Raw genomic sequence first — 19,780 nt, forward strand, 5'->3', positions numbered from 1 at the left:
CTTAAGTCAATAATTAACTTTTCTTTGTATACTTACAGTTAATTTTGATTCACTTTATGTTGTATTTTTTAGGTCGGAAAGTATCTTATCTACTGTGCATATAAATGTAGTTATTTTAATATTTATATTTCTTTAAATCGCCTGATTGTTTCACCAATATAATTATTTATGTATCATTAATTAATATAGAACGTTTAATTTTATAGACAGAAAATATTAAAAGCAAAAACAACGGTTCTATTTTTATTATTATCAACAAGCAATCTATTACAATACAAAGAAAATAACAATAAACTTTAAAATATCATAATAATCAAAGTACATTACATTACATCAGAAACGAGTAGGAAGACCCTGCGATTGGAATCGTTTCAGTTTACGTAGATTGCCCTCTGTGTTCCTCAGCTCTGTAAAAAGTTGATTCGGATGATCCTCCAGCTGATGACGATATCTAGTGCTGGCTCTAGTGCAAACTCTTAATTAACAAAGCCTTTATTAGTGGACTGATGGATAGAGTCATTTGTGGTGAACCAGTGAGAATTGGTCAATTGCCTCAAAGTTTTTGACTGAAATCTCTGGATGATATCTGATGAAATCTCTGCTTGAGTTGCATACACATCCTCAAAGTTGAATACCGTAGGTCCAAATCGATTTGATTCATGCCTTATACACGAATTCAGTTGAGACGCCCGAATATCTTCCCAGAATGCAATTTTCTAAGCGTCAGGCCGAGCTGTTTTCTTTTGGTAGCTATATGCGTCTTCCGCGTAAGACGTCTGTCAAGATGCATTCCCAGGTATTTGGAGTAGAATGCCGCCATTTAGGGTAACCGGGGGCAGGTTTAGCGACACATAGTGCAGGTTACATGGGCAGACTTCGTTTCCTTAGCCTTAATTCGTCACCTGTTCAGCCAGGTGTTGATGTTATTTACGCTGCCCTGAAGTACCGTGGCCTGCTATGATATTGGCAGGTCGGCTGTGAAGATACGATATAGCAGTGGTCCAGCCACGCTTCCCTATGGAACTTCGGACATTACCTCATCATTGTACGTGATCTCAAAGTTGATCAATGATTAACAATAACAAATATTGTTATTTATAGTAAAACACATTAACATTGAAGATATTTTCCGATACAGCAGGAGATATGAGTGTAGACATTTTTCAATATATTTATAATTTCCGTTTTTTTTTTGCAAAAAAAAATCGCAAGAAAATAGATTTTTTTCAGGAAAACGGGAATATATGAAAATTTTCTCTAATAATGATCTATTGTTGACATTTTAATACTATATATTTAAACCAGTCAGAAAATTATGCATTATCAATAATATTAAATCAATAAATAATTACCATAACATAATATACTATGATTATTTAAAAAAAAAATATAATAGATTACATAAATGAAGATAGACAACCCACAAAACATTTAATATAAGACGCTTATTTTTGGTAATATTTCAGTAAGTCATGAATTCATAATATTAATCAAGCCAACGTGAAAAATAATTTGAAATTCAAACACATATCATCGTGTAAAAGAAATAACTCAGACTAACAAATTACTACAATACCTCACACCATGCCGCTTGGTCTGTCCGGATTTACTACAGGGTAGTACAGGGTGCGTAAGGTATTTGAGGACAGATTTATAGTCGCCAAAAAATTAACAAATACTATAAAATAAATTAAGGATTAAACATATAACATTTCTTTGTAAAATCAATCAATAAAACCACAGTCAATAACTACCTCTATACAAGATCTAATTCGTCAACAAGCTTGAATTAAATGATTTTGATTCATAACAGATATTACTCTGACTATAGTTGCTTTTAAAGAATCTTTAGTAAATATCCAAGTGATTGAAGTCCGAAGATCCCAACTCTTTTTTTGCAAGTGTGCGCATTTATTTTCTGGGATCATGATTAATTGTTTGTTGCAGTGATTCTCAAATTATCAATCTGGTATGTTTTTCTACGCTTATCCATTCTTCAAAAACTGCTCTTTTCAAATTTTGAGGTGTAACGCTGATTTGCAAACAAATTCTGGCGTTCTCATTCTGTCAGAGCATTTATAATGTTTTTTTACTCTTGGTGATTTCTGATATGTTGCCATCTTTGTTTTCCAACTCCTTAGGATGATAATAGCGATTTTCAGAAATCACGATATTTCCAAATCTCCATGACCAGCTTTTAAAGCAAAAATTACAGCATGTCTTTTCATTCTTTGGCAATCTGGTGGTCTGCTACTACTTTTAAATTACTAACCTAAAAAGTAGAATTTCAAATTAGATGTCCTCAAATACTTTACGTATCCTGTATATATTTAAAAGAGTCCGGGATAGCGACGGAAACGATATTTTACCTGATTGGCATGACATGCATAAATATTAAGTTTATAATAAGAATTTTATTAAATTATATTTTGTAAGTGGTTCGATATTGTTCAATAAAATAATAATTTAATGCATGCTATTTAAATATAATTATTGTATAAAAACTTGAATGTACGTCAGTTTATCAAATAGATAATGCAATGATTAATTATATAAACAAGTAATATAATACAACAGGTGGATATTCAACGTGTACCCTACAATAGATTTAAGGATTATTCTCTAAAGACCTTTCCACATTGGAACGTATATTTATTATCAAATTTTTAGATAACGAAAGTATTAATTTGATAAAATTGTGATAAAACTGCAAAGCAATGCGCAGTGTTATAGTCCATCAAATTGCAACAATATTTGTAATATGGTATTGTTTGTAACATTTGTTTGGTTTAAAAAAAAATACTAAAATATTAAGAACTTTGAAAATGTTAATATCACTTCTTTGTAAAGTTACATAATAAAATCCCATTTACATTCTCAATTTCACTATTTTATATTTAATTATTTTACTTGCAGCTGCTAATTTACTATTAGAGCTATCGGTATAAGTACTTTTGCTGTTTATTTAATTAAATCGTCAATAATATTTTTAAATGTTTTGCACTATTTATATTCAAGTGTAAGATAAATTAAGTGATTCTAATCTAATCATAAGTTGACTCTAATATATAAATAAAAAAAAGATGCCCTGCTTCACGTTCTCCAATACAGAAATCTTAAGTGAAAATGAAAGTGTTCGCATTTTTGTTTATTGTTGCCGTAACGGTATATCCTAGTTGTTTGGCCAAAAGTAAAATGTGTTTAAAAAAAATTACAAAATATACTATTTTCGTATTCTATATTTGCAGATGACGTGGAAACATACTATTTGAAGGATAAAATCAAGGCAGCTTTTGAATGTGTTAGAGGAATAATGAAGGAAGGAATTCCTTCCGTCGGTTTACCTTCGCTAGATCAGCTCAACGTCGACGAATTAAACGTTGATTTGAATAAACTTGGAATTGAAAATGTCGCGTAAGTTTTTGTACATCTTTCTAGTTTCTGTTTTTGTTGAAATCAAGAATGTGTTCTTAGCGGATCGTTGAATGTGAGCGCATTGGAATTGAAAGGTTTGTCCGGTTTCTTTTTATCGAACATGGATGACAAAGTATCGGTGCTGCCGCCATCTTACGAATTGATAATGCATTTCAACGAACCCGAGTTGCTTTTGGAGACGGAATATGAAATTGAAGCGGAGATATACGGGATTTCCGTGACCGGAACTGGACGCGCTTCGATCAAAGTCACCGATTTGGTCTTGGATATTGGTTTCAAAGGGGAATTGGTTGCTAGAAAACCATACCTACATTATGCACATATTTATCCAACAATCGAAACTTTCAACGTAAACATTATTTGTTTCAGTTTTATTGATTTGCTGATAATTCGTGTTGATTTTAGGCTTCCATAACTGGTTTATTCGATGATGAAGAACTAAGCAAAACGCTTAGTGGCATAATTAGTGACACTGTGCTCGCAACAGTGAATGATAACTCTCAGGCGATTGGAGATCAAATTGGAGATTACATCAAGCAGATTATTAACAATGTGTATTCGGCGCTCCCATTAGATATCGGTGACATAATTGAAGCTATTGTTGATAAATGCTCTTAAATTTTGTTATGATCATTTTAAAAACTAAATCCCAAAGATTAAAACTTGTGTAGAATAAATCAATATAATTGATATAAGTATTTTTATTTTTTTTTTCCTATATAAACTTAAGAGTTTAACATATTATAATATTATATTAATATGCTTTAAATTATATTTTATTCATATATAAAATAAATGAGAAATGTTTTTGATGTATTTTTCTTATTTATTATTTAGTTATTAAGTATAAAAAAATACTTTAATATTTTATTACAAATAATATTGAGATACTAAACTTTAATCATAATATATTTATCTAAATTATAACTTTTGTGCTTTTTGTAGATTTAAATATTTTTGTCGATTGTTAAAGTACTTATTATTGTTGTATTGGACATTGGAATTGTTTATCTAATTTAATGATATAATATCGAACATAAAAAGTTACCTTGATGCAATTATAATCTAATCTATTTTTAACAAAATGAAATAAATTTAAATAGAATCCATATTTATGTCATTGTATTAATTAATGTAATACGTTCAAATTTATAAAAAAATTCTATTAAATTATTTAGAAAAATGGATGCTTATGTATAATAATTGACCAGTCAGATCTGGATTATCGAAAATGATGTATAAAAATATCAAAAATATCATTTTCAAATAAAAAAAAAACAATTTTTGATTATGTTAAATGGGACATGACTAAAATCTGATACGAAAGTTGACTCTAATATATAAGAAAGTTCCATCAACAATAAAAACTGTAAACATTGTGCGGGTTGATAAGCGCCGAAAGTACATTTTTCAACAAACTAATTCAAGAAGTTTCTATTCCTAGACGGCCTTCATCCGTTATCAGGATAAGCGTCGTTTTGAAAATACCACATCCTCATCAATCCTATATCACCAGAAACCTTTCAAAAATTTTATACTTTTAGTAATAATTTGTAGATCAATATTTGCTCAGGATCAATTAAATTAAAATTAAAGGTTATCACTCAACATCGATATAAATCAAATAATTATTGCTGTTGGTCAGATTTTTGTATTTCAAAGTGTTCACAAAATAATAATACCAAAAATATATTTTCAAAGCATTTGAGCAATTTGCAAAAGTATTTACATCGCACTTTATGAATTATTTAATATAGGAAGAACATAGCCCTTATATTTTTAATACAACGTATAATCACATTTCTAGAAATATTCAAATATTTTCTTATGTGAAGAATTTCCACTTAATTCCAAGTAAACTTTCGAAAAAAAGAATGAACTCAAAGATATTATTATAAAAAATAAAATAAAAAATCTTTATAAGTCACCAATTATAACCAAAGGGCATATATATTATTATATTATTTCGTAAATTGTATTTTCTTGCTGACTGTCTATTTACAAAAATATAGGTTTTGCAATTGTTACATTAGGTTTAAGAAAGTTTTTGCACGACTCAAGGCGATTTACTAATAATGTATGTAATTGACTACAACATACTTTTAGTTCATTCATTCTAACTGGCAATTTAATTGAAATATCTAAGGTTTACAAATTATAATTCCCAGCAGGATGTTCGTGTCCTCAATTACCGTCAGAGGAATACGCACATTTTATACTTTCCAACGAAGACAAGGTTAATTATATAAAAAGTCATCTTGCATACAAAGTGAAATCACATTTTAAAATGGGTCTTGAAATTGCAAAGTTCGTTATATCGAAGCTTCATTATTGTAGATTAAGTTAGCTGAGGCATGACTGTAATTATTTATAATATTTATTTCATATTTTATTTGTATTAACTAATGAAAAATAAACAACATTTTGTAATACATATTTGGATTGATCAAAAACATACTTGATTACCTTGAACCAATCTGATAATTTTATAAGAAATCACTTCGAATAAAGACAGATCCATTACAATTTAATTAACAAAAATTGAAATTGTTTTTTTTTTCGCTTGGGATTAAGATAAAATCATATCTCGTGTACTAGGTATAAATCCTGTATATCAGGATCAATAAAATCAGAACATCCCAATAAATTAAAATAGTATATTACATTTCTAAGCGATGATCAAGAACATAGTCTGTTTTGTTGTTTTGGGTTTCGTCTCAATTTCAACAGCGAATCCATTGCTTGGTAAAACTCTTCTACTTAAATAAATAAAACTCGATTTTAATAGTAATCTTGCAGGTTTTCAAAGAAATGATTTTTTGGAGGCTATAATTGAAGATAGCTTGGATTGTCTACGCGTTTTAATCAGAGATGGCGTGCCTGAATTAGACATTCCAAGCTTAAATCCAATCATAATTGAAGACCAAGATATAAACTTTAACGATTCTTTAATCACGTAAGTTAATTGGTTAGAGTATAATTTCGTTATAATTATAACATTTTTCGTAGAGGAAATTATAAATTAAATTCGTTGAAGCTTGAAGGTGTACCTAATTTTGAAACAAGAAAAATTAAATTTGAAGGTTTCGAATTGAATTTCAATTTTTACGCAAATCTATCTTTGAAAGGATTCTATTCTGGCGAAGGTTTGATTGAAAATAACCTGCCTCTAAATGGAATTGGAGAAATTGAGTAAATATTTAGAAAATAATATTTTAATTTTTGTATTAAATCTTTTTTTTTTCAGTTTAAACGCTGAAGTCTTTATTGATGGTAGTACTGGATTTTTGATAAAAGACGGATTAAAGTTAAATGATTTTCAAATTTATTTAGCAATTATTCCTAACGTAATTATTATAATGGTAATATATTGTTTGTTTTAATTGCATTACAATTTTAGATGAAAGTGACTGGAAGCCAGGAAAACGAAGAAGTTTGTGCAATTTTCAGTGAAAAGTTGAATGAAAAATTCAATAAGGATATCAATAATAATCGAGAATCAATCAGCCAGATCCTCAGTCCAATTGTTGAACAGTATCTCAATAAGTTCACAAACATTACATCAACTCCAGAAATAGGAGAAATGCTGGAAATTATTGTTAGGAAATGTAGATAATTGCAACTAATATAAATAAAATTGTTCATCATTATTGATAACTCCCAATTGATTAGATTTGAAACCTCCTACTTTTTTTTATCAATGCAAAGATAACAAGTCATTAACGGTTATAAGTAATGTGAAATGATCATAGATAATTTTATTATGATGGCAGCTGTACAAATCTTAGCTCTACTCCTGCTGGCTCTTTGCAGTCATGCAGCGGATGGTAAATATAATTAAAATAATTTCAAACATTTTTTAATTGTTAATCATTTTAGATCTGCAAAAGGAAAACCAGTTTATTGATAAATATCTGGACATTGAATTGTTACCTGATCCATTAGAAATTGCTGACATTGACTTAACTTTGACCGAAGATTTAATTGCGTAATTGGGATTGGAAATTTTATGTATATTTTTTTTTAATTATAATTTATTTTTAGTGGAAAATTGAAAACCAATGGCTTAGTTCTTACAGGTGGAAAAGCTTTAAAACTTGACATTGTAGATTTTAAAGATTTTAGTGGTAATTTAAATTTGCATCTCACTGGGAATTATTTTGCTGATGTTTTGATTCTGAAGCTTGTACCAATCACCGGAGAAGGCGATTTAGAGTAAGATACATTTTTGATTCTATTGATAAATTTCTATTAACTATTTTTCAGTATCCAAGCTGCCATTAACCTTGCTGGTCATTTAGATATGAGTGGTGATTATATGCTCAATTTTTCTGAATTCAAAGTAATCCCAATAGTAAGTACCCATAACAATAAGTTAGTTTAAGAAATATTATTAAAAACAAATATATTTGTAGATTAAAATCACTGGATTAAAGGGAGATGAACGTATGAGTAAGCTGATTAGTCGTCAGTTAACTGACCTTGTTACAGAACTCATAATTGAATTTGAACAACCAATTTGCAAGTTTCTAACTTGTTTCATTGAAAAGAAGGATCTTAACCTGTGCTTATCTGGTTCTACAACTAACTTCTATTCTCAGTTGCAAAACATTTTAATTGCAAAATAAGTTGATTTTAAATTAATCTAATATTGTTATTTGTATAAATAAAATTTTAAAAATTATAACATAATTGTTTTATATTTATAAATTGAAGATTTATACATTGTACCTTTCTCAAAAAATATATAAACAATACTTTAATATATAGAATTAATTTTATAAGATTATAGATAAATACAATATAAATAGCATTGTTTGATGATGATAACATCATGTTGATAAGATTTATATTCCATTTTTTTTTATCAAAGATAACATATTTTTATATTACAATATATTAAATATATATTCATGTTAATTCTTAAACAAATTATGAAATTAATAAAGTAATTTTAGACACCAAACCTCCTACCCCCGCTGTCGCCATCGCTGTTCATTAATGGCAGGTTTACTTTACGGCATGAAAACTCATATAGTGGGAATACTTCGTAAAAATCGTACAGTTTACCATAAAGTTATTGTTTCAACAAAGTTAACTTAAAAAAACATTGGTCTGAGAGCTTTTATGGACAGTACGCTTCAAGTCAACCTGTCAACGTCAAAATATGTATTTTTGAATCCCAATTTCGCTATACTTTTTCAAAACAGAAAAGAAGGTTGTCGACCTTCTAAAACAGTGGTTCCAAACCCAGTTCGTGGATCAAATGGTACCGGGCTGCCCAATTAACATCAAAACAATCTAAAATATTAACAATAAACCCCTCAGCAAGCAGCGGTAAAATTATCAAAGGTTGACCGGTCCGCAGTGATAAAAGGGTTGGGGAGCATTGCTCTAAAAGACAAGATTAAGGTTTATACAAAATAAAATTATGAACGTCTATACAAAAGAAAATTTAAAAAATGCTAGCTGGGTTTAATATTGTTAAATTTAATCCCATTTATATGCCAGATGCAAATTTGTGTTATAATGTTGATGTTTTTCAATAAATAGTTAATTATGTTTTAAATCTAGGTTAAAGAAAAGTTTATTTTTGTTGAAAAAAATTCTTTAAAAAACTGGTTTTGAAAAACCGACAAACCGTAGACTTAAGATATGTAAAACTTCTATTAAGTAAATATACTTTGCTCCATTAGTACTTTTGCTATAAAATACTTACCTTGGAAACTATAGTATCTCAATATCTTAGTATGCAAGCATAGTTTGTACCGGAAACATGTTCGTAATTTTTTCGTTGTTTTTTCGAAAACTCTCGGAAAAAAACTTTAAATATTATATATTACTGAATCTATTGCGTAGACGCATATTTGGTTGCCTATTACATTATATTCAATGATTACATGTGAACAAGAAAATAGTAATTTCATTATAGCAAAATAAACTTAAAAGATATAAATTCTATATAACATATTGTCAAAGAATATTAATCTTGGTCTTGTTTTTTAATGTGTTTATTATTTTTAGATCTTTTTTATTTTATTTTATATTCTATTTTATATATATTAGATGGAAATAATGTCGTTTATCTACAATAAATTTAAACCACCCTCGTTATCAACAATATTTTGCCAACTAGTGTTTAAATTTTCAATGCCGGGTCGATAAAAATCAATTAGTTTTTGAGTAAAATATCTGGAGATGGCATTTTGGATATCTTCATTTATTTTTGTCAAATAGAAAAATTATTTACAAGTAAACAAGTCACTTTAACCTTAAAATGTCTTTGACTAGGCTTATAAATATTTGCAATGTTAATTAATAGATTTCAAAAAGATATGCCAATGTTTCAATTGAAAGGATAGACTTTTTACTTTGGAAAATATGAAAGTGTTCATTATTTATACAACTTATTCTTACAATAGAAAATAAAAAAAATATATAAATTATTTTATATACATCAATACCTCAAATAGTCTGGGTAATAATCTAAAGCAAGGGTCCATAAATTTTAAAACGGCGGGGTAAATTCCAATATTTTTCTGGGATATACAGAATTTTAATTGCTGAACTAATTTTTTCTGCATTTGGAGTAATTTATCGGTTCGACGACCACTCTTCTAAAGTATGTTTGTAATAATCCTTGCATTTGAATATAATATTTTATGAAACCAAAGGCCGAATTTACTGTATATGGATATAAGTGTATATGTATATCAATAGATTGTTGTCTTGATTAACAAATATTAGTGATGAATCAGAATCGCTTAAAGAAATTGCACAAATATTAGTTAAGTTGTAATTAGTATTTTCTATTTGTATTTTTTATACAATGAATGTTACTTTATTTACTTATTAATTAAATTTTAAAATTTGTTCCTGTTTTAACAAAATACATGTAAAACAATTAATTATTAAAGCATAGTCAAAACATTGCACGCCAAGCGATTGTAGATCAATAATTACTTTAATTTTTAAAACATGTCTCATGACATTTTAATATCTAAAAAACTTCACGTTCCAACAAACTTACACCATTCCATCGTGTAATGGTATTTCTCTGATAAACGTCTATATTTCAACTTAATAGCAGTCACACTGTTTTATGTAAACAGATGTTTTTATTAATACCGATAACAACTCAATCGGACATGAACCGAAAGCAACCAAATGTTTAGAATGACAAGTTAATCGCTCGTTTTGCAATGCGAATATATCCTTACCTGAGTTTTAGAAAAAAATTCAAACATTGTAAACTGCCTCATATAAATTAGTGCCCAACTATAAGACTGTCTGCGCAAATCAAGAAAAGTAAAATATCTAGGCATGATTCTCGACAGAAGACTCACCTGGAAAGACCATATATAGGCTAAGAGGGAACAATTAGAAAACTCTACTGGCTTCTAGAGAAAATTATTAATGATAAATAAATTACTTATATACAAAGTAATACTGAAAAACATATGGACGTATGTAATCCAATTGTGGGGTGCTGTCAACAAATCGAACATACAAATTATACAAAGGTTCCAAACAAAATGCCTAAGAAATATTATAAGGACTTCATGGTTTATCAAGAATAAATAAATACACGAAGATCTCCATGTAGATATAATGAAATCACATACAAATGTTCAGGCTATTTGTCTGCTCGACAACAGAGAAACAACAAATAGTCTTAAGCGTTGCAATGCACTAGAGTTAGTATTTAGACTTAAGTAATTATTAATGTTCAAAATCATCAGAATGGTAAATAATCACCGGGAAAGTTTGTCCATTTAATGTCAACTGCGGTTAAATTTACTTATTGTTCACAATGAATAGTTATAAATAAAATTATTAAGACTTAAAAAAAATATATAAATTAGCATTGATGTACGAGCATGTTTCCGGAACGAATTATACTCGTAAATCAAGATATGAATGCTTTGTGCATTCCCGCCGCCAGATATCATTGTATTTTCAGACAGTTGTACGTTAGTTCGATCAGCGTTCCATAATTAGTCATGTACCTATTGTATAACATAATCTAAATAAGCGTTGACTTTATTTTATTTGTATTTTTGATATAAAGTTTTGAACGGATCCAGGATCAAGATTTACAATAAAAATCACTATCAATTTGAATGATGATAGTGACTATCAGATGTCTGTTTTGGTTACCCAGAAGGACCTTTTTGGCTGGGCCCTATTCCGAAAAGCAAGGTAGTGAGATGGCACGAGCATAGATGGCGTCCAGTGGCAATGCAGTAAATCGTGTAAAAGTCCTCTTTGCCAGGATCAATTCCGGTTTTTGGTTGGGCAGGACGATTTTGAATTTGGGCAGGCCTACGCTCACAGGCAGCAGCACACACTGCCTTTTGGGACCGCGTCGCGTCCCTCCATCCAATCAATAACCAATCCTGTCTCGCAACCGTTTCATTACGGACAAAAACCGCAGCAACGTTCATCCCCCTTTCTCCAGTTTTATTAATCCTAACCCTGTAACCTACAGCACCAGCACGGGGTTTGCTGTACGCGTGTGCGGGCGTGACGTAACAGCGCCGGGACGGCAGTGCAGCGGCAGACTTAACAAGTGCACCAGCGTCTTTCGACTCTATTATTTATCATGCAAGACCGCAGTAACAGTTAAATATCCAGAGTGCTTGTGAGCCGTGCCAACTACTGCCCAACTTCCGAAAAATAAGAAATAAACAGAAAAAAAGTATACAAAACATTCAGCACAGAAAATAAGCAACACCAAGCAGCAGAAAAGAGAGAATCTTCGCAACTGGCAAGTTAACTTCTTAATATTTTTTACACGCAAAATATCGTTCAACTTTTAAATTTCGCTAAAACTTTTTTTGCCCGAAAACTTCATTATTCAAATTAGTAATTTTTCTAAAATAACAATCAAATAAATCACGAGTTAACTAACTTACTCAATTTAAACTGTAAAGCAATATTTTCAAACCAAGTTATTTCAAATTTTGTTTTCAAATACGTTTTTCACTATTTTAGAGAATACAATATTATAATTATCTTCTTAAGTTTTGTTTGTTAATGTTAAGTTAAGTTTGAAAATGTACACTTTCCTATTTTATTAATATATAAACTATTTATTATTATATCAATGTAAAAATGAAACATTTAGTTTCTAAAAATATGTATGTATGTAATAATATTCAATACATAAATTAAGTATAACAGTAAGATATTTCATATATTTCTAATATAAAGAAATATTTGTTTCTTATTTACAACTATAATAAATTCGTTGTAAATACTAGTATTTGTGGAAAAACCATACACTTTGCATTGTGACTAATTTTAAAAAATAAAATTTCTGAAAAAAAAAATGGAATATCTTTAATTATGTTACGAATGTTAATTTATTTTATAAAAAGTATTAATATACTACAAAAAAATCAAGAAACACTAGTGTTCACGAAATTACAGGATTTGTAAGTTCATTATAATAAATCTTAATTAAATAAATTTTATAACTTTTGCCTAAATATCATATAAGAATTTGGCAATATAATAACAATCAAGATATTTATTAAAAAAACACAATTTGAACTTACTTAAGTCATATTTATTTGGGTACATTGTGAATATACACTTGGTACTCTTTTTATGCGGTAGATACGTTCCTCAGGAAAAATAAATCGCACAAAAAAGGACTAGACACACGTATAAAAATAAAGGATACGTTCCATAATTTTTTAAAACCACATAAAACTAAATCAATGAGTTACAATATACCGAAAATCGCATAAAAAAGGGTTTATTAAATTTCAGAAAAATAATTAATTTTACTATATTCTTTCTGAAATGTTTATTCATAATTTTAAAAAATCGTTAGCAATCATAGACAAGTTTATTTAATTTCAGAAAAATATAATTTTAACATATTCCTTCTAAATTTATACGGAAAAATTTTACAAAAAAAATACAGAAATTTTTTATGAAATTTAATCTTTCTTCACATTTTTTTCTTTAGAATTATCGTCGCTATATGAGAGTGTTCGACATAATTTGCAAACTGGTTCGAAATCACTTTCATCACTAGAAGTGATAGTCAGCATATCAGATCTATGTCTTGAAGATATTGATTCTTCACAAGTAAAATTAGTCTCAACTTCGCATGTTGATTTTTTCCCTTTGACAATATAATCATTGATTAAACTTTGCGATGGCTTTGCTACTTTTTTGTACAATTCCTGATATCCAGAAATGCAATTCTGAAGCTCGCGTTGAAACTTGAATGCTCGTTCAGAATTATTATATTTTTCTATGAAATGGTTTGCTAATTTGTGTCAAAACTTGTCAAAATTGCCTAAAATAGTTATTTAAAAAAAGCTTCTTGAAATAAAAACCGCATAACTTCAAAACCGCATAAAAAGAGGACCGTGTGTACTCATCAGAAGAGCAATAAATATTCTTCCTTACATCCGTTCAAGTATCTAATAGAGCAAACCGGAAATGAATACAAAATTAGAAACATAAAAAAAGATGTATACAAAACATGAAGGAAAAATGTTTTGGCCATAATTTTATTCACGTTTACGCCACCCTATCCCGCATTTTTCCCTATTCGCTCCCTTTTTTCCCACTTTATCCTTCTTCCATTTTTTTCCCGTTTGCTTTCATGAAAATTCAAGTGGGAAATTTGATTATGCCGCTCCGATGGTGCAGTTGTTTAATTTATAAATTCGCCATCCGGAATTGGATTCCTTTCCGAAGCATCGATAATGGAGTGAAGGGAGCAGATTTACGAGTTACACTCGAGGAATATAAATGCAACTTTGTAATAACAATGAATTTCAATTGTAATGGACCATTACAATAACAACTTACGTCATTTGTTGCTATTAATATCTTCTTTTATTTAAATAATTTGCGTCTTTACTTTTTGTAAAATAACAATTACAATTTAATAAATATACTGAACTTTCTATTTAATTTTTAAATAATCAATAAAAAATAATAACATGTAATTAGTTCTGCACATCTAAAACAATATACAATTATTTAAAAATATTTTTAAAAGCCAGTGAATTTTAGCTTCATGAACGAGCAATGTGATATAAAGTTTGACCAAGGAAACCTATTGAATATGGTTCGTGTATATTTTTACAGAAAAAAACAATATATAAGAAATTTAATACATTTATTTCATTGATTCTTTCGAAAATGTTGACGTTGCGAATCAATTTAAGAAATAATCTTTTTACATTTTGCAGTAACTACAAATGTAATTTAGCGATGTTAATATCAAATTGCAAAAATAGCAAAATTTAAGTTGACATAGAGAAATCCATTTAATTAGAGTTGTTAATTAATTTAATAAATAGCAAAAATAATGAACAATCCACATTACATTTCAGATAGAAACAATGAATAATTAATTATATACAGTAGCTACAAAAAATAGTGTTAACTGGTGTATAACAACTTAAAAAGTAACTAATTCCATATCTGATTATGAAATGAGCAAATTATAACTTAAAATTAGAAATATAAAAAAGTAATTTGGGTTGTTAAGTAATTTGAGGAATTGTCTTTTTTATTACTAATATTATATTAATGTAGAAATAATTGTCTATAAATGTTAAAATTAAGAAAAGTGTGTGTAGTAGCTTCAACATTAATTTAACATCTAACTGTGAAATAAGCAAAATGTAAAGAAATAATATTAATTATATAAACAAATATTATTTAATTTGTGCTGTAATATAAATGAAAAAATATATTTTGTACTAAATATATTTCTAAAATGAACTAAAAATAGTGTCGAATGAAAATTAATATAACAAAGTTGTGCCTAAACTTAAAACAAGCGTAATATTTTTTACCATTATATTCTTCTGTGATTTGTTGGTTTGCTGCCGTCTTGTAGCTTAACTTCAGTATATTGATGCTCTGCGATTTCACTATTTCCTTTGTCTGTGTATCTGCTGCTATCATTAATGATGTCATTGTCCATCGATTTGGCTGAAGATCCATATGCTGAACCTCTTTCATTTGACTGTATATTCATGATGAACGATGACTCTATTTCTGCAAGCACCGATACGGCTCATAAAGGGCCTAGCTTGACCAGAATTCGAACCGGAGCCCACGAAATCGTAGGTAGGGCGACTTAAATTCGGTCGCCCCCAGCGTTATATAAGTTTAAATTATTCAATAATGAAGAAAGTAATAAAATTTGTGATTCGGGCAGAGATGTAACTTTTTTGTTTCTAATATTAGTTTAATGTAGAACTATAAAAATCGTGTGCAGTGGCTGTAAAAGTAATTTAACAAATTTCGTCTCTAATTGTAAAACTAGCGTAATGTAAGGTAAAATTATTTCAGACGAATAAAAAAAAATAGAAACCCATTTAATTCGTGTTGGGATGTAATCGAGTTGTTCAGTAATTATTTTGCGTTGGAAATAAATTGGAGGCGGTTGGCAGAATAATAATAGTACAAAAAAAGGGGACCGAACAGAATTAAACTGGTGCCGCAGCCCCCCAACTGCGACGACTAGTGTCAGGGTTGAAAAAAAAAATAGAAAAGAAAATATGATCGGGTGGGCCAGAGGCTAGAAAAGTTCCGAAACTTTTCCATGCATACGTATACTCATATAGACATATATACACATAGTCGAAGCAGAAGCAATTTTCCTGTATTTGACACATGTTCGATGCGCGCGATACACGAACGTCCCAACCATATTTTCGCCGATACTTAATCACAAGCACACGATTAAGATCTATTCTTTCCTTATTTTCTGTCGTTCCGTATCCTGTCCTTTTGTCGTTCCGAGCATCATCTCTCCTATTTATTTATTTATTTATTTTGCAAAGTTCTGCGGAGGAATAATGCACGAGTCTGGAACGGGAAGCGAAAACTCCCGGAGATCAATATTATTTTTGGCTCCCCAACCTCACTAGGTATACTAAATAATGCAGTTTGGCGCAGGAGTCCTTTAAATATTTCCGCTAAATGCGGATCCGAACTTATTCAATTCGAAAAGTAACATCATTTGCATTCACGTTTTAATTGTTGGGGGATGGATGGTGCTGGTTGGTTGGTTGACTTCGAATCGGGCCGTGGATGGAATGGAATATAGTGGATCCGTGCCACGCACTCATATATTAACTATGATTTGGAGTTAAATAGCGTTTGTCGGGTTGACAGCCTAGTACAGTCGGAATTCTGTGCGCTGTAATATGCATATTATTCGGTAACAAGAAGCGTGAATTCTAGTATGTACAGTTTATTCGGCAAGTCTATACCAAGGTAAATATTTCAACGAGCTTCGTGCACGCCGTTCCCACTATATTTATATTTACTTGATTTTAAACATGTTTACTTAATTATAAAACGGAATTGGTACTCTATATTCGTGTTTCATTTCAATTTCTACCTCCACTCCAAAAATAATATTTATAACGTAGAAGCATGCATAGAATGGAGTAAATTTATACTCGTTTTTTTTATTATTCTCTGTACATCGGATTTATTTAATATTAAAGTATGTGGAACTGTTTGGGTACATAAAATGTTTACTATTTGTCTAGTTTATAAAATTTAAATTAACAAACACTAATTCTTATAAAATATATATAATTTTATGTAGAGAAATTGATTATTAATAACATTATTTAACATTTATATAATCATAATTTTTAGTCTTGTCTTATTAATGTAGGATGCGTCTTATAGTCTAGTATAGTAATGGCAAAGCTTTTGGGATCGGAGTGTCAAAATTAAGAAAAAACATAGCTTTACTCGGTTGCCGTGTTACTTCAATACATAGATATTGCAGAATTACTTAAAAAATGTTCATAAAATTTAAAATACTTTAAATTTATACAAAAATTATAATAAATTGTAATACTATTGTAAGGGATCATAAAAAAATTGATAATTTTCATTAAATCCAATTTCATAAAAACAAAACAATTACAAAGTAATTCTTTTCCGGGTTTCATACCAGTTTCCAAACGTGGCTTGTACATCAGATGAAACTCTCGGAACTTAAACATAATCTTCTCTTCGTGAAAACTCATATTTGTTAGTTGTGTACTGTCATGACATTATTTCATCAAAATATCACGTATAACTTCTAATGTAAAGAAAACACTAGATTTTTTATAATTTGATGCTTTCACCAGGCGAGGCACGATTCAATTTTTTTGTTTAAACTTTAAATAACAAAATTAATTAATAGTTACCAATTTATAAAAATAAAACGTCATGAATTTCTATATTAAAAAAAGCCTGTACAAAATATAAAAACAATAAATATAAATGAGCTGCGTTGCCCGATTTCGGCTCAAATCCGGCCTTGACTGTATTCTCCAAGAATATGTTGTAAAAACAGTGTTAACAAATGCACATAAACCATAAGTAAATACTAAAAAAATCATTGCATATTTCATAGAAATAATGTTATATTTGTCAGTACTTTAGTTCCAGTAAATAAAATAGTACATAATAAAAAATGGTAGAAGCTATAATTCATTATTACAATGTCAGGAAACTCTCTATATACTTACTAAGTCTAGATTGTTTTATTTGGAGATTATGTAAAAGGATCATTAGAAATAATTACAAACCTATTCCTGTATTTCATTTCAATAATACAATTATTTAAAGTTATACAAACACTAATAAATTGATAGATACAAATAGAATTGGAAAGGTGAAAATTTGAAAGACAGAGTAGTAAAAAAAACCTTTTAATATTGCAAATTTTTGAGATATTTATTGTCTCAAGACATTTGTCTAGTTTTTATTTGTATATGCATCAAAAATATTGTTAAGAATATAAAATATAAGTTTAATAGATTTTAGAAAGAAACGAAATTATATTATTTAAACAATATCAATGTAAGTAATGTTTTTTTTTTTAAATTTGTGTATACTTGTTTTGTTTTAAATAATGAATGATTGATTAAATTTTGTATAATGCATATATTAATACGATATGTAGCTTAAAAGGGGGTAACGAGCTGAAGGGAAGAAGGTTTGAAACAAGATAATGGACAGCTTTCAAGTCTCTTGAAGAAGTGACGAAGGGAGAGCTGACATCTAACGTTCGTTTTCCCTATAGAGTTATTTGTAACAAGTTAAAGCACTCACAATTGATCTGACAAGTTTGACACTTACTAACTTACTTATTACTGGAAAGTAATTTTGTTTATATAAACTACAGTATACAGTTTATATAACAGTTATTTAATAAAAACTTTGAAAACAAAAAAAATGTTACAAATGTAAATTTTATAAATAGAATTATCACGTCTTTCGGTAATAGCCGAATGTACATAATCTTAAAATTACTTCAACATTTAACCGAGTGCATGTATGTACATTCGGTATAATTTAGATGGCATGTCTGATATTTTTGAACTGAAACTGAGATCGTTAACTAAATGTGTCATGTAGGTATAATTTAGTTGTAAAGAAAAATTGCCAAGTATGCATTATTATATTTAAGAAATTAGTTTACGCTAAAACTTTCAAGAATGAACATTTTTGTCTATAAATGCTACAAAATAAACAATTTTACAGTGGAACCACGCTAAACGAGCAAAATTTCCGGAGTTTTACTCGCATAGTAAAACAATTTTCCCTAAATAAACTAATGTAATTTTTCTTACAATTTATTTTACTCGTTATGCGAGGGTTCACTGTATATAAGATTAATATTATAAAATTACTATAATACCTCGTATAGTCCGGGTACTCGGTTCTGGCAATACCCCGACCAGACTAATCAAAGATGAACTACGCAAAGTATGTTATACTTAAAAAATGTGTAAACGGAAATGTGTATGTGTCTGTTTATATAATAAATATTCCCATGATTTTATATATACATAGAATACAATGTATTATGTTATTCCGAATTTGTAAATGTGTTCGGTCGATTTCATTTCATAAATAGAAAATTGTAGAAGAGGATGTGTTATTCTGTTGTTGATAACTGTTGCAATGTAATAAGTGGGCACTTGAAGCTTAATTGAATTAGTGGCATCACCCAGTTGAAACTTTTGCCAGTTAATAAGTAGCGTCCAAACAAAGATACACTGTATTAATTGTATTCAACGCCTTGCGGATTATTTTTCTGAAGAGCTTTATTTTACGTTCAAGTAAGCTATTTTATAATATACTCAATTGATATAGTTATTACCTATAATTAACAATTACGCAGTACTATAACCACAATACCAATGTATGTTAAATTACAATACATTTTAAATAATTTATAATTTCTTACGTAAAAATTACCAAAAAAATAATTTAGAACGTGCATAATCCGTTCCAAAATTCACAGATTTTAACTCGTATAGTGAAATTATTTTCC

General features: G+C 28.9%; 3 protein-coding genes across 3 annotated transcripts in view; all 3 read left to right on the forward strand.

Moving 5' to 3' along the window:
• The first annotated feature begins 3,082 nt into the window (after positions 1 to 3,082).
• On the forward strand, positions 3,083 to 4,125 carry LOC108563669. The gene is made up of 4 exons (XM_017922407.1): positions 3,083 to 3,190; positions 3,249 to 3,414; positions 3,475 to 3,784; positions 3,841 to 4,125. Exons 1-4 carry the CDS (start codon positions 3,127 to 3,129, stop codon positions 4,051 to 4,053), a joined length of 753 nt encoding a protein of 250 aa, XP_017777896.1. The 5' UTR covers positions 3,083 to 3,126; the 3' UTR covers positions 4,054 to 4,125.
• Positions 4,126 to 6,110: 1,985 nt separating this feature from the next.
• On the forward strand, positions 6,111 to 8,092 carry LOC108563648. The gene is made up of 10 exons (XM_017922388.1): positions 6,111 to 6,180; positions 6,235 to 6,391; positions 6,445 to 6,627; positions 6,683 to 6,782; positions 6,836 to 7,043; positions 7,188 to 7,262; positions 7,315 to 7,423; positions 7,480 to 7,650; positions 7,702 to 7,789; positions 7,851 to 8,092. Exons 1-10 carry the CDS (start codon positions 6,111 to 6,113, stop codon positions 8,061 to 8,063), a joined length of 1,374 nt encoding a protein of 457 aa, XP_017777877.1. The 3' UTR covers positions 8,064 to 8,092.
• An 11,423-nt stretch (positions 8,093 to 19,515) lies between these two features.
• The window catches only part of LOC108563672 (acetylcholinesterase-like), a 70,685-nt gene continuing 70,420 nt past the window's right edge, over positions 19,516 to 19,780 (forward strand). The window contains exon 1 of the mRNA XM_017922410.1: positions 19,516 to 19,565. The gene's annotated coding sequence lies outside the window, so the exon portion shown is untranslated. The remainder of the gene's footprint in view (positions 19,566 to 19,780) is intronic.

The sequence above is a fragment of the Nicrophorus vespilloides genome, unplaced genomic scaffold, assembly GCF_001412225.1.
Source record: "Nicrophorus vespilloides isolate i.1.1-1 unplaced genomic scaffold, Nicve_v1.0, whole genome shotgun sequence".
Classification (NCBI taxonomy): Eukaryota; Metazoa; Arthropoda; class Insecta; order Coleoptera; family Silphidae; genus Nicrophorus; species Nicrophorus vespilloides.